Source organism: Pollicipes pollicipes, unplaced genomic scaffold, assembly GCF_011947565.3.
Source record: "Pollicipes pollicipes isolate AB1234 unplaced genomic scaffold, Ppol_2.1 Scaffold_4295;HRSCAF=5057_pilon_pilon_pilon, whole genome shotgun sequence".
Taxonomy (NCBI): domain Eukaryota; kingdom Metazoa; phylum Arthropoda; class Thecostraca; order Pollicipedomorpha; family Pollicipedidae; genus Pollicipes; species Pollicipes pollicipes.
Genome location: NW_023596461.1, coordinates 38,693,409 through 38,707,015, shown reverse-complemented (window position 1 = coordinate 38,707,015; position 13,607 = coordinate 38,693,409). Strand labels below are relative to the sequence as shown.

Sequence of the window (13,607 nt, the reverse complement as noted above, 5' to 3'; positions counted from 1 at the left end):
AGAGAGATTAACATCCCGAGACCTTAACATTAATATAACAGTCGGAATAGATAGAATCGAGCAAAACGTCCGGAACGTGTGCCTGGAATCCTAGGCAGTTGGGAAGCTGCAGCTATCTTAGACGCACAAATCTTAAGCAACGGGCTTATTTTCATTCCGATCTTTGTCGTCTCACCGTGATCCCCAAAAACATACAGTCGCTAATGGAAGAGACGCACCACTTTGTACACGCGGAGACCGGACGCGATGATACCGCGGTAGGCAAGCTTCTGCGCAGCGCGAACATTTTTCCGGTGCGCTCGGCTGATGGGAACAATGCAAGGTTGTTCAAGACCTGCAATGTCTCATCTGGAAACCTTGGCTTGCAGTCGGTTAACATCTAGAATGTGTCATGTCATTTTGATTTACGACGCGCTCAGGTGCTGAGGCTATATAGCGCCGCCTGCTCCTCACCCTGACAGGAAGTGTGGGCCCTGTGGGAAATCGAACCTCACGCCGTTGCCATGGCAAACGCGCAACTAAACAACTACACTATCAATACCACCTGCGGACGTGTGTCTTGCTGCATATAGCACGTGTCTGTGTGCCAAATATATATGGAAAATCAGTAAGCACCTGCCCTCTGGCATTGTAAGACAAACGTGATGAACAACACCGAATATTTGTACCAGAAAACGATGGGGAAGATGTTTGAAATGACTACATGTAAAGAGTGGGCTCGATACTCTCTACAGACGAAGATCAGATCCAGTACTGCTCGTCATTGGAACTCCGCGCTAAAATGCCCAATGTTTAAACTTGCAAAAAGTTTTCGGCACCTGCCACATTTGGTAGCCACTTGTCTCTTATGGTGCCTTGCGCCACTTATATCAGCTTCTCATCAGGTCATCCGAACAATAGCGCCTGGGAAGTTCTGAATCTACTGCCCCCAGGTTGGTCCAGCCCGCTCTTGCTCGATCTGACCGGTCTTCCTGACGTTGCAGGAGAAGCAGCGGCCATGTCGTCCTACCGCCGTCCGAAGCACCACACCTATGACTACAACTATAAGGTGGGCGAGAGTAGCTACCGAGACATGCTCGACTACCTGGACCGCAAGGAGGGCCGGCGCGCAGTCAGTCCACCGCCGGGCAAGAAGACGTTCGCCGAGCGCTTCGCCGAGCGGCCGATCTACGGCGAACTGCGGCCGCTGCATCTGTCGCAGAGCGAGCCGGCGGAGCGCAGCGCCTATTCACCCCGGCCCGCCGCCGCCGACGAGCGACGCGCGCGCTTCGCCGACGCGCCCGTCGACGACGACTTCCTGGCGGTGCGGCCGCGGCCGGTGCTGGACGACGCGGCGATCGACCTCGACCCGGACGAGCTGATCGCGTCGATTCGGCGCAACCGGGCGCGCCTCGAACGCGCCGCGCCGGAGGACGGCGTGGCGGAGGCGGAGGAGGAGGCGGCGGCGGCCGGCCGACGGCGCCGCGCGCTGCTGCGGGCCGCCGAGGAGGAGCCGGAGGAGGCGGCCAGCCAGCGGCGGCGTGCGCTCCGCCTGGCCGCCGAGGAGCTGGACGGCGAGTGCAGCTCGGCGCGCGCGCTCGGCTCCAGCTCTTACTCGGCCTCGTCGGTTCGCAGCAGCGTCTCCCGTCAGAAGATATCCAGTTCTACAAGTCGCTCAACGCGCTATGAGTAGCGGCGAAGGGAGGAGGGAGAAGGCCCAGTGGAAGGGATGCGTCCCTCGGTTGGAGAGTAATGCAGTCTCTGGAGCCCATGGAGGTGAAAGAAGTCTTGGGATGACGGGCTTGGCGAACAGAGGAAGAACGCACCTGGGGTTAATTGTACACAATACCAAACCGAGCAGACAACTTTGTTTGACAGCATAGGAAAGCTGTGCACAATGCTCATCGCTATTGGCGCTGTCACAGCAGCAACTAGAATGACTGAGGGTCAAACTTAATGTGCTTTGTGAGACAGCAAAATGGGGAACACGACTGAAAGCATCGAAATGCTCAATGAAAAAATGAAACAATTTTGTACACAAACGCGGGTCTTAAACTATTACATTTCCAACCATGTTCAGTGAGGATGACATGAGAACATTTTCATGGCGGAAAGCCATTCTTGGCACGAAAGGCATTTCAATTTGCAACATAACATGACGTTTTTCCAAACCCGCGCGGCGCTAATCACGGTAGCAAATAGTGCCTAGTTTTCTCCTATCATCCAATGGTTAGCTGTTTGCATGACTGTATTTTGGAGCTGCCCACACATGATCCGTAAGTCTTTGTAGTGCAGGCGCGTGCTGCCGACTGCCTGCACCCATGAGACCAATGCAACGCCTCGCCGCCGCAGTGTAATGCCGGTGAATGTGATGGCATTGGATGAGCTCTGGGCACACGCCCTGGTTGTGAACTCGCGCATGCGTGGCATTGTGTTCATGTCCTTTTGTTCGTTGCCCCGTTACAAGTTGTAAGGCCAGTTAATGAAATGCGGTGGACCGTGCAAACTCCTGAGCGCGCAGCACTTGTGGCAGAAAGTCGCAGAACTCGTGAAATCGTTAATGCTGAATTCTTAGGACAATACATTTTTGTCTTCAGGTTTTGGCCGGCATGTTCAGATGATGCAAGTTACACGTTTTCCCAGAGGCAATAAGCTGCAGAGATCCAGCATCAGTCTGATCAGATTACTTATTCGAGAAAACCGTGCGCGCGAACTGCAGTTCTTTTACATGACTATTGGGTTCAGTGTGAACCCACCCAGTTCATTCCGGCATGTATCCCAGGTGGTTGTGGGATAGACATGCACTCTGAGGTTACAACCACCCACGCAGGTGAGCACAGGGCGCATCGGGGACTAGGCACCCCCATCTCGAACAAAACCACCGCGACCGCCTCACGGAAAGGCCGCACCACTATTCTGCGTGCCATGCCTCTGCGTGAGCCGCATGAACTGGCCGCGTGTCATCACCAGGCCCACCGTCCGAGAACCGTTTTACAAGGATTACGGAACAGTGTGAACATGAAAGTCCACCATGCTCCGACCTGTTGGTTATTTTCCTTGCTCCCTTGTTTGGGGGGGGGGGGGGGTTTTGTTGCATTTTGATGTGTTGTATGAGAAATGTGATATCGCGCGTCTTTCTGTGGTTTTGATTACCATCGGGCCAGTTTCCAAGGGCACCGGGGCCCAGGCCGGTGACTTGCGTGTGAGTCGCAGAGGAAGACGAGCAGTGCCGCAGGTGTCACGGATGTCACAGGTGTCCAGTGTCGCAGGCGTCGCGGACCAGACACAACTCCGAAACGAGCTTCTATAATGAGACATACGTGTTAACGTCCGCGAGCAGTAATGCAGGTCGAGACCGGGGAATTTAACGGCAAACGTGGAAACGTGCCGCAGAATTAGACAGCTGCAGAACAGCATGGGCTGTGTTTCGTCTACATCGACTTTGAGACCGTAAGCGCAAAGTCACGCACCACGACAGGCCAGGATGCTCCCATTTGATTGGTGACGTAAGGGGTAAGAGGGTTGGGATTTTTTACCGTTGCTCGCTTTTTATGACATTTGTGCACTGCTCCCGATGCGATCAGGCTCGGATAAATTATAAATACACGATGGAGTAATAGTCAGAAAGCGGATCACTGGAGGACTCGCGTGCTGTTTGGCAGTTTTGCAGCCAGTTTAGCGAGTCTCGGGACGCCAGTGACGCGTTAGCGTTCTAGGTATGATTAGAAAGGAAGACCGAAAACCTCCTGACTGCACTTAGCCTGCGTGAGCTTCATGAAATGTCCAACCCACGCAGGCTTAATTCAGTGAGGAGTTTTGAATGACTTATCGCGTGGAAGCATTTCCTTGCATGCAAAAAAGCACAGGAACGATGATTCCTCATGGCCATCGAACAATAGGATATGATCGGATATGGACCTCAGCGCCGTGGCCGTCGAGTAGCAAGGACACTGGCGCCGCTGAGTTGGGGAATCAAGGTGGTTGTGGGATATGTAAACATCGAACTGCTGATGTACAGCGCACTCTACGGCTTTGATTCTTAGTGACGCTCCATCACATTAATAGGATTACATGGTCCAAGTACTAGCACGATGCTGCTAGGGCATACAAGATCGGCAAGATTCCTCTGTAATGGCTGAACATATTCAATTTTTTATGTGGCTCCGTGTCTGGATCTTAAGCCCGGATTAGTAAGGCTGCTTAAATATCAAAGGCTTGGCAAACTGGATGTTAAGCTTAATTATATTACCACTATTACTAAACTATAACTTATCATTGCTAACGGGCAAACGTATGTTATATGGTAAGATAAAACTGATTGCAATTATGATATGCTTATTATGATGCCTTAATGTTCAGAGCTTGGGTCTGAACCGCCACTTTCCTCAGCTCCGCGCCAATGACCACCACGTGTTATTCACCCACGTCCACCATCGCGTTTTTGCAGCAGCTTTGGGACGCAAATGGACATTGATCTGCAAACCTGCGTACAATTTCTGTTCATTGCGCAGTTTAAATCATTTTGTACGTTTTCTTGCCTAGCATGTCGGCATTATTTCATAAAATTTGTTACCCATTACCGCACTCAAGTAATTTGAAGGACCATTTTGATGAACTTTGCCATTTGACTTTATTGTAATGCAGTATCATTCCACCTTTCCAACAATAGTCCATTTAGCTGTTTTGGTGTGATTCAGCTTCGATTTTAAAGTAAACACGGTGCCTGAGGACGGCTTCGCCGTGTAACCGAAATCCGTTCCCCCAAATGTGTTAGGGGCTTAGCCACTAAATATTGGAGCGGGGTTGAAACGAATTTGGGATTCTTCAAGTACTTCACCTTTTTTAGAAGAAGGAAAAATCCCCACCGCGAGCATTTTATGCGCAGTACGAAATGGGCACAGACAGCTCACGTTAGCAGAATTGGCCAACTTGGAAATCATGCAACCCAAACAACATCTTTAGCACCAAAATGATGAGCAGGCAATTAACATTATTCATTTTGTCGTTTCGACCATTGCTACTCACAGTGCTCGCATGAGCGCCTATCATCTCAAGAAATTGCCATCTGACAATATCATAATTTCGGCAACAAACCAGTAATGCGATTTTTAACACGCAGGCAGCACACGATTTATAACGCGTACTAAAAGGTCAACCTAAGCACCAAATGACGGACGTACGACAAACCAAGAATAGCACCCCAGTCCTGCACATTCGCGTCTCTAATATATCTATTGGTGCGCTGAGCCTTCGTACATAACATAATTTTGATCATTATTTTCAAATATTTGATAACTTACGGCACATCGCGCGCAGACCAGAAAGGCGCCTACACTCTTACCTTATCATTGCACTTCTTTCGACTTCTTACTTTATTATTGCACTCCTAATTTATTTCCAGTTGTGAAGCTTAATTGATATTTTCCACACAGATAACACAGAGAAAGACCCAACAATATCGGCTGAATTGAAGCATCTCCAGCAACCTTAAAAAAACCGACCAAGCCGCGGGGAACCCAACACCGAAGCCAAGCCAACGTTTTCGGTGCGGGTACATTAATGTCTAGTAGTGCATCTCATACACAAGTCTGGATAATGCGATTCGCACTTATTAGAACCAAACACATTGTGACGACAATGTCGCTTAAGCTACAACACTTGGGTTCAATTAATATGAATACTCCATTGCCGTGAGATCCTGCCATCATGTCGTGCGGAGGGACTGTCGTAGCACCCTCTTAAAGTAGTGCACCTCTTGTACAATTCCGAGCGAGGCCTGAAATCGCTCTGGACATCCAGAGACATATCTCTGCCGAGAAAATATGCCGACAGCAATCCTAGGGCAACGGACCAAGCCCCGGAAAAACTAAGACTGAAGCAAGGCCAGCGTTCTCGGTACGGTACATATACGTCTGTTAGCGTAGTGCATCTCACACACGAGTCCGGATAATGCGATTCACACTTACTAGAACTTAACACATCGTGCTGACAATGTCGGTGGAACTGCAAGACTTCGGTCCGATAAATAAGACCCATGCATTGCCGTGAGATGTTGCCATGATGTGCGGGCGGACTGCAAGTAGCACCCTCTTCAAGAAGTACACCTCTTGTATAATTCCAATTGGCGAGACCTAAAAACCGCTCTGATATCCAAAGACATCCTCTACCGAGATAATATGCAAATATCAATCATAAGGAAACGGACCAGGCCCCGGAAATCGAAGACCGAAGTAAATCTCATGTTTTCAGTACGCTACATATGCTTTAACTGGCGCAGTACACCTCATACACGGGTCCGGATAGTGCAATTCACGCTTGCTAGAAATAAATACGTTGTGCGGACAATGTCCGTTCGGTTACAACACTTCGGTTTAATGAATAAGACCCATGCATTGTGGTGAGATGTTGCCATCATGTGCGGACGGACTGCAGTAGCACCCTCTTAAAGTAGCGCACCTGTTGTATAATTCCGATTGGCGAAACCTAAAAACCGCTCTGATGTGCAGAGACATACCCCGCCGGGATAATATGCCGACACGAACCCCAAGAAAAGAAGCCAAGCCTCGGAACCGAGGACCGAAGCAAAGGCAACGCTTTCGGTACGGTACATGTACGTTTATTCGTGCGGGGCACCTGAAACTAGAGTCCTTATAATGCGATTCACACTAAGTAGAAATAAACACGTTGTGCCGACAATGTCGGCTGAGCTGCAATACTTTGGTTCAATGAATAGGACTCACGCACCATCGTGAAATATCACCAGCATGTGCGGATGGACTGTAGTAGCGTCTTCTTAAAGTAGTGCACCTCTTGTATAATTCCAATTGGCGAGACCTAAAAACCGCTTTGACATCCAAAGACACACTCTACCGAGATAATGTGCAGCAATTCTAAGGGAGCCGACCAAGCCCCGGAAACCGAAGACCGAAGCGAGGCCAACGTTTTCGGTACGGTGCATACATGTTTGTAAGCGCAGCGCACCTTATACACGACAGTACTATCTCGGTGGAGAGTGTTCTTGGATGCCAGAGGCGTTTTCAGGTCTCGCCAACTGGAATAATGCAAGAGGTACACTACTTTAAAGGGGTTGCTTCTACGGTCAGTCCTTGCAACATGATGGTGATATCTCACGGCAACGCATGAGTCTTGTTCATTGAACCGAAATACGACATTGTCGTTACGTGTTTACTTCTAGTAAGTGTGAATCGAACTATAAGGACTGGTGTTTCAAGTGCCCTGCGCCAATAAACGTATATGTGCCGTACCGAAAACGTTGGCTTTACTTCGGTCTTCGGATTGCGGGGCTTGGCCTATTTCCTTGGGGCTGCTGTCGGCATATTATCTCGGTAGAGCATGTATTTGGATGTCAGAGCGGTTTTTAGGTCTCGTCAATTCGAATTATACAAGAGGTGCACTACTTTAAGAGGCTGCTACTGCAGTCCGTCCGCACATGATGGCAACATCTCATGACAATGCATGGGTCTCATTCATTAAACCTAAGTGTTGTAACCGAACCGACAATGTCCGCGCGACATATTTATTTCTAGCAAGTGTGAATTGCACCATGCGGGCCCGTGTATGAGGTGTACTGCGCCAGTTAAAGCAACTGTACCGTACTGAAAACGTGGGACTTACTTCGGTGTTCGGTCTCCGGGGCTTGGCGTATTCCTTTGGCATTGTTGTTAGCATATTCTCTTGGTAGAGCATGTCTTTGAATGTCAGTTTGGTACGGTTTGGATGTTCCGGCACGGCATATATACGCTGATAGACGTATATGTGCCGTACCTGGCTTTGCTTCAGTCTTCAATTTCCGGGGTTAGGTCCGTTTCCTTAGGATTGCTATTGGCATATTATCACTGTAGAGGATGTCTTTGGATGTCGGAGCGGCTTTAAGGTCTCGCCAATTGGAATTATACAAGAGGTGCACTGCTTGGAGAGGGTGTTACTGCAGTCCGCCTGCACATGATGGCAACATCTCACGGCAATGCATGAGTCTTATTCATCGGACCGAAGTCTTGCAGTTCCACCGACATTGTCAGCACGATGTGTTAAGCTCTAATAAGTGTGAATTGCATTATCCGGACTCGTGTGTGAGGTGCACTACGCTAATAGACGTATATGTACCGTACCGAAAACGCTGGCCTTGCTTCAGTCTTATTTTCCCGGGCTTGGTCGTTTCCTTTGGATTGCTGTTGGCATATTATCTCGGCAGAGTACGTCTCTGGATGTCAGGGCGATTTCAGGCCTCGCTCGTTGGAATTGTACAAGAGGTGCACTACTTTAAGAGGGTACTACGACAGCCCCTCCGCACGACATGATGGCAGGATCTCACGGCAACGGAGTAGCCATATTAATTGAACCCAAGTGTTGTAGCTTAAGCGACATTGTCGTCACGATGTGTTTGGTTTCAATAAGTGTGAATTTGTTGGCTCAGCGCACCAACAGATAATTCGAGACACGAATGTGCAGAACTGGGATACTATTCTTGGTTTCTCGTATGTCCGTGATTTGTTCCTTAGGTTGTCCTTTAAGTACGTGTTATAAATCGTCTGCTGTCTGCGACTTAAAATCACGTTACTGGTTTGTTGCCGAAATTATAATAGTGTCAGATGGTAATTTCTTGAAGATGATAGGCGCTCAGGCGGGCATTGTGAGTAGCAATGGTCAAAACGACCAAGTAAATAATGGTAATTGCCTGCTCGTTATTTTTGGTGCTAAAGATGTTGTTTGGGTTATATGATTTCCAAGTTGGCCAATTCTGCTAACGTGAGCTGTCTGTGCCCGTTTCGTACTGCGCATAAAACGCTCGCGGTGGAGATTTTTCTTCTTCTAAAAAAGGTGAAGTACTTGAAGAATACTCGGAATTTTAACTATCTTTGATGAATTTGTTTTGGACACAAATAAATTTGTCTTATTTCTAAATTAGTCATTGCATTGGCCGAGGTCCGTCTGGCTTAAAACTCTACAAATCACAGCCCAATACTTTGTGTTGTTCTGGGCAGATTTGGCAAATTTTGCAAAAGTATTTCGTAATGCGATACATAACCTTTTACCGGCTTCGTTCAAGTCTTGAACATTTTTTTGCTTTTATGACTAGTAGCGGGACGGTTTTTAGGGAGTATATTTTGCCAGTGGTTTGCCGGATTGGCATGACCCAACTTTAGAACTTTTCCCTGGATTTGTTTGGTCCGTGTTTCCAGCATGATTGTCAAAAGAATACCTTTGTAGTGTTTTACTTATCAAAACAATAACTTTTAGTAGCTGAATAGAATGTTTTGAATACACAATGAGCTTATAGGTGAATAATCGCAGCAAAAAACAATTTTTTTTCTGAAATTAGATAACTTGACCCAGCCTACGATCTGTAAAACAAGAAAAAACAAGCAAATACAAGGAGGTTGTTAAGTATGGAGCCAAGGAGAACACGGCCCCTCGAGAGGTTTGCGTTAGGTGCCAGGCAATTTCGCAGGAAACTGGTCCAAACTCGCAGGATTTCGGAGGAAATTTGGCACTTCATCCCGTGAGGAGAATGCTGGCTTCGTGTCTGAGGAAATGGTACTGGAAACTTCCCGGGCACGTGTCGAATGAAATGATCACTTTATTTTGGAAAATCTTTAAACAACTGCTCCTTAACGCGCGCCCGGGTGGCCGGTTGACCACTCTGCACTTGTGTGCATGGGTCAATTTGACTCCCCTGAGATCTCAGAAACTAGGAGAGCTATAGATGTCAAATCCACAGGGTGTGTTGACCTGTATACAGACTGATTTGCTTCGAAATTTTGAGATTCTTGGGTCATCACCTTCGGGTCAAATGCGGTCACACAAGGTCAATCTCCAGGTTGGCGTCCGGTGTCCCCAGAACCTAGATGCCTGTTTGAAGCAAGAAGCCTCTAATGCTTAATTAAGATCAGTGACCCTGTTTAATCTTTCGAAGGTCGTAGTGACCAAAACCATACACTTTGACTGCTTTGAATTATGCATTTGAATAAGCGTCAAGGAATGCACCGGGCAGTATGTTCTTGAAACCAAAACGCCAACCTGGGCTATTTTAGGTCAGCGAGCTATTCTTACCTTTGAGAAGTCGATGAAAAGTGTATAACGTGTTTCCCGGTACTAATAAATTCGAAATGAACACCAGAAACTACCCCATGCGACATGCCCCGGAGTAATGAAATATGTTGGTTTTGACCTGAGTTTGACCTTCATAACTGACACTAGGTCAATTAAATTTATTTATTCATCTGTTATGTTGCATGAGAAACTATTTCAAAGGTATACGGCTTCGCCTAACACCCCGTTGTTGCCTCAGATTGAACGATTCTCCAGTAATTGTCTTCGCTGAATCCATGTCATGATTTTACCTGCCGGCCGTCTGTGACCTTACAAGACATATGTAGATTTTTGACATCAAGCAATCCGCTATTCAGTTGTCGGCAGCTATGCAAAATTTGGTGTGGCTATGTCGCACCATTCGAAAGACATTCCGGAAAACCCTTCGGGCGGTCAAGTTGGCCCCCACCCGAGCGCGCGTTAAAGAAAATGTTTCACATTTGTACGGGGTTTCGAACTGAAATAGCCTTCAGGAAAACCATCCGCTGCTGTTGGCAAGCCTGCCCTTCTTAAGACCTAAGCCCCCCTAGTCCCTGAGCTACACGCCCGCGAAAATGGGGGAGATTATTCGGGGAGAGCATTTCAAAGGCACCTTGGCATACATGACGTCATAATAACGTCATTTAAATCCTACTTTTCCATAAGCCATACGGCGATCAGGGCCAAGAAAAGTGTCAGTGCCGAGGCTTTCATATTTGACGTTCGTTAGCGTAATTTCCAGATAAAACTGGCATAAATTAGACCTCAACTAATGTTGTGCAAACTTACGATGACGTAATCAAACCATGACGCGTTGAGTAGCATATTTACTAAACATATTGTGCTGCCTAGAGGAGTTTTTCCGCTTACAAATTATACCAATGGTTATAAGTGGCCTTGTTCCATCATATTTGATGCTTGCTGCAATATCTTCAGACGTGAAACATTCCCAACTGTTATCCATGTGACACATACGCACCCCCCCCCCCCCCCCCATCCCGTTCGTTCCCCGTAACGTGGGACGCAACGCACGGAAATCCATCTGTGAAATCGTTTAAGTCCTGCGCCTTCGCGTGGCCTTGCCCGCCGGTTCAGCCCGATAGCGCTGGACATCTTGATTTGCTTAATAGTGACGCAGAAGCGGATCAACGCAGCACCAGTGAGTCCCGAGCATCGCTTTAGACTGGGTCGAGTGGATTCAGCGCACGCCGTTATCGCTTTTGCCAGTATAAGTGCGGCTAAAATTACAAAAATAATCTCAAACACGAAAAGATTGTTCCATCAAAACACGTCTGGCTGTGGGCCGTACCATAAACCGCAGTGGTGTAGGCCTTGTAGGAGTATGTGAGCCCTGTGATCTGCAAGCAGCGTTTCGTTGGGATCCTTTTATCACCACCGTTGTAAATGGTCAAATCTACCCTCTGTTTATAGTTTTCGATAAGCATACAAAAAAAATCGAAATCAAGCGGCCACGCTACAGCGCAATTCCCGGGTAAAAATATATGAAACTACACCGTGTTACCTTTTTCCACTGAAAGTACCACATTTATACACTGCTATGGCAAACTGGCCTGCATCATAGTATGCAATGTGCTGAAAATAAGCTGCTGTGCTGTGAGCTACTAAGATATTTTTGCCCGCTTTAAACGGGGGCCGTGCCTCGAAATTGGAAGGAGAGAGGGAAGTAGTCATTTTGACTATTCATTTCTTGTCAACGCCCAGACGATGAATTTTAAGTTTTCAGAAAGCTACATGGGCCTCAACTCTTGCCACATTCCTCGGTTTCCGCGCCCTTATGCTTTATGGTGGTGCAGTGCAAGGAACATAACAAATTGCATAAAACGATCTTTTCAGAAACCAGCAGCTATCAAACGCCCCCTGTGAAAATTAGTGGTGGGGCCCTCGGTTTTGATGACACATTTGACACAATGACACATTTCGATGACAGCTTTGGTGTTTATTCCTCTAATACAGAGGCATCAACAACCATTTACCTTTCATGCGCGAATGCAGCCTCTCATGTGTGAATGCGTAACATTCTGGGCGCCTTGGACCGGTGCGTGTTTCTTAGTGCCCGTGTCTTGCACGATATGACCATCGTCTGTGCGTATAAGCCCAAAGGATTCATCAAGAGCTAACCCTTATTAACGCCTTCTCCCTCATGAATCTAGGCTACCAGATGTACTTCAACTCCCAGAGCTCCACATTTCCGCTCAGTGGGGCGCAACCGTTCCACCCGCGTGTCAGACCCTGCCGGGCTTCACGCCTTCCTCCCTTACCCAAGGAGGGTGGAGAAACGTCGCCCGTCTGCGCGCGTCAGCTCCCGCGGTAACCTCCAGTCTGCCCATGACCGCCGCCGCTACGTCTTGCGTCGCCTGCTGCCACCCGACTTCTGCTTGGCCTGCAACAGGAGCTGCGCTTGACGCTTGATGACCTCACGGGATGGTACGGAGGCGTCATCCCCCGTCGTGTCGCCCTCGTCAAAGCCGACGGAGCAGGTCAGCTCGTCGGCGCCCGGGCTGCTCGCGAGCGAGGCGCGTACCCGCCGCTGTCGCTTCTCGGCTGGCGTCATCACGAATTGGACGGCGGCGGCAGCGCGCTGCGCCCGGCCCGTTTCGTCTCCTAGGCCCGCCATCAGGTCGGCTACACCGCGGCCGGCAGCCTCTAGCAGCGCGGTCAGGTACCGCTCCGTGACGTTAGCATCGGGCAGCTCTGGCGGCGTGATGACGCCGTCACTGATGAACGCCTCCACCAGGTACTCCAGCAGCTGACGAAGTCGGGCTAGCGCTTGCGTGACGCGGTTATTGGCCGCTACCTGGCTCCACCTGTGCTCTGAAGCGGCGGCCAGTGCGGCTTTGCAGTCGCCGGACGCGGTTCGCAGCATATCATCATTCTCAGTCCTTACCTTGTAGACCGAGGCGGCGCTCACGTTACCGAGCATTCGCAGCTTGTTCAGCAGAGCCACCTTTTTGGCCTCCAGTTCATTCGCGAATGCCTTGAGGTGCTCTTCGGTGGCTCCTTGTGTTTCAAATATTTTTACTACGTCTTCAACGCGAACAGTTCCAGTAACCTTTTCCAAAACCGTGAAGTCCCTTTCGTAGCATGCGAGGGTTTCCTCTGCATCGTCCGCCTCATCCATCCCTCCCACCGAATGACGATACATGTTACGAGAGAGAGTCATGTCGTGCTGTGCAAAAAACAACTGCATCATTTTCCACATAACGGCAAACTCTTGCTTCTGCCCATCACTTTGCCTCTTCAAATCAGTAACCTGGTGTTCCCGGTCCTTTCTGAGGTTGTGAAGGTCAACTTCAGTTTTTACAGCCGTTACATTTGCTGCTTCCCTTCTGCCAAGTGCATCTGCGGCAGAGCGTTGGCACATTTCCAGCTCTTCTTCATGACGTTGCAGCAGCCTGACAAGTGTCTGCATTGAGGTTTCGTTTGCAAGACCTTCCAAAGCCAGTTGATCCCGTATGTGTTTGTACGTATGCTGTACAATTTCTGCTTCCAAACGTTTCTTTTCTCTCTCGCTAATGTGA

General features: G+C 48.8%; 2 protein-coding genes across 2 annotated transcripts; one reads left to right on the top strand and one right to left on the bottom strand.

The window, feature by feature from the left end:
* Positions 1-981: 981 nt before the first annotated feature.
* LOC119097513 (uncharacterized) lies at positions 982-1,668 on the top strand. Its single transcript, XM_037220546.1, has 2 exons — positions 982-1,384; positions 1,615-1,668. The coding sequence occupies exons 1-2, from the start codon at positions 998-1,000 to the stop codon at positions 1,666-1,668; spliced, it is 441 nt and encodes a 146-aa protein (XP_037076441.1). The 5' UTR covers positions 982-997.
* A 10,759-nt stretch (positions 1,669-12,427) lies between these two features.
* LOC119097512 (uncharacterized) lies at positions 12,428-13,207 on the bottom strand. The gene has a single exon (XM_037220544.1). The coding sequence runs from the start codon at positions 13,205-13,207 to the stop codon at positions 12,428-12,430; it is 780 nt and encodes a 259-aa protein (XP_037076439.1).
* Positions 13,208-13,607: the final 400 nt, after the last annotated feature.

Coding starts and splice junctions, on each gene's coding strand:
- LOC119097513 (XM_037220546.1), top strand. CDS start 998: ATGTCGTCCTACCGCCGTCCGAAGCACCACACCTATGACTACAACTAT. Junction 1,385..1,614: donor CGTCGATTCGGCGCAACCGG/GCGCGCCTCGAA, acceptor GTCGGTTCGCAG/CAGCGTCTCCCGTCAGAAGA.
- LOC119097512 (XM_037220544.1), bottom strand. CDS start 13,207: ATGGATGAGGCGGACGATGCAGAGGAAACCCTCGCATGCTACGAAAGG.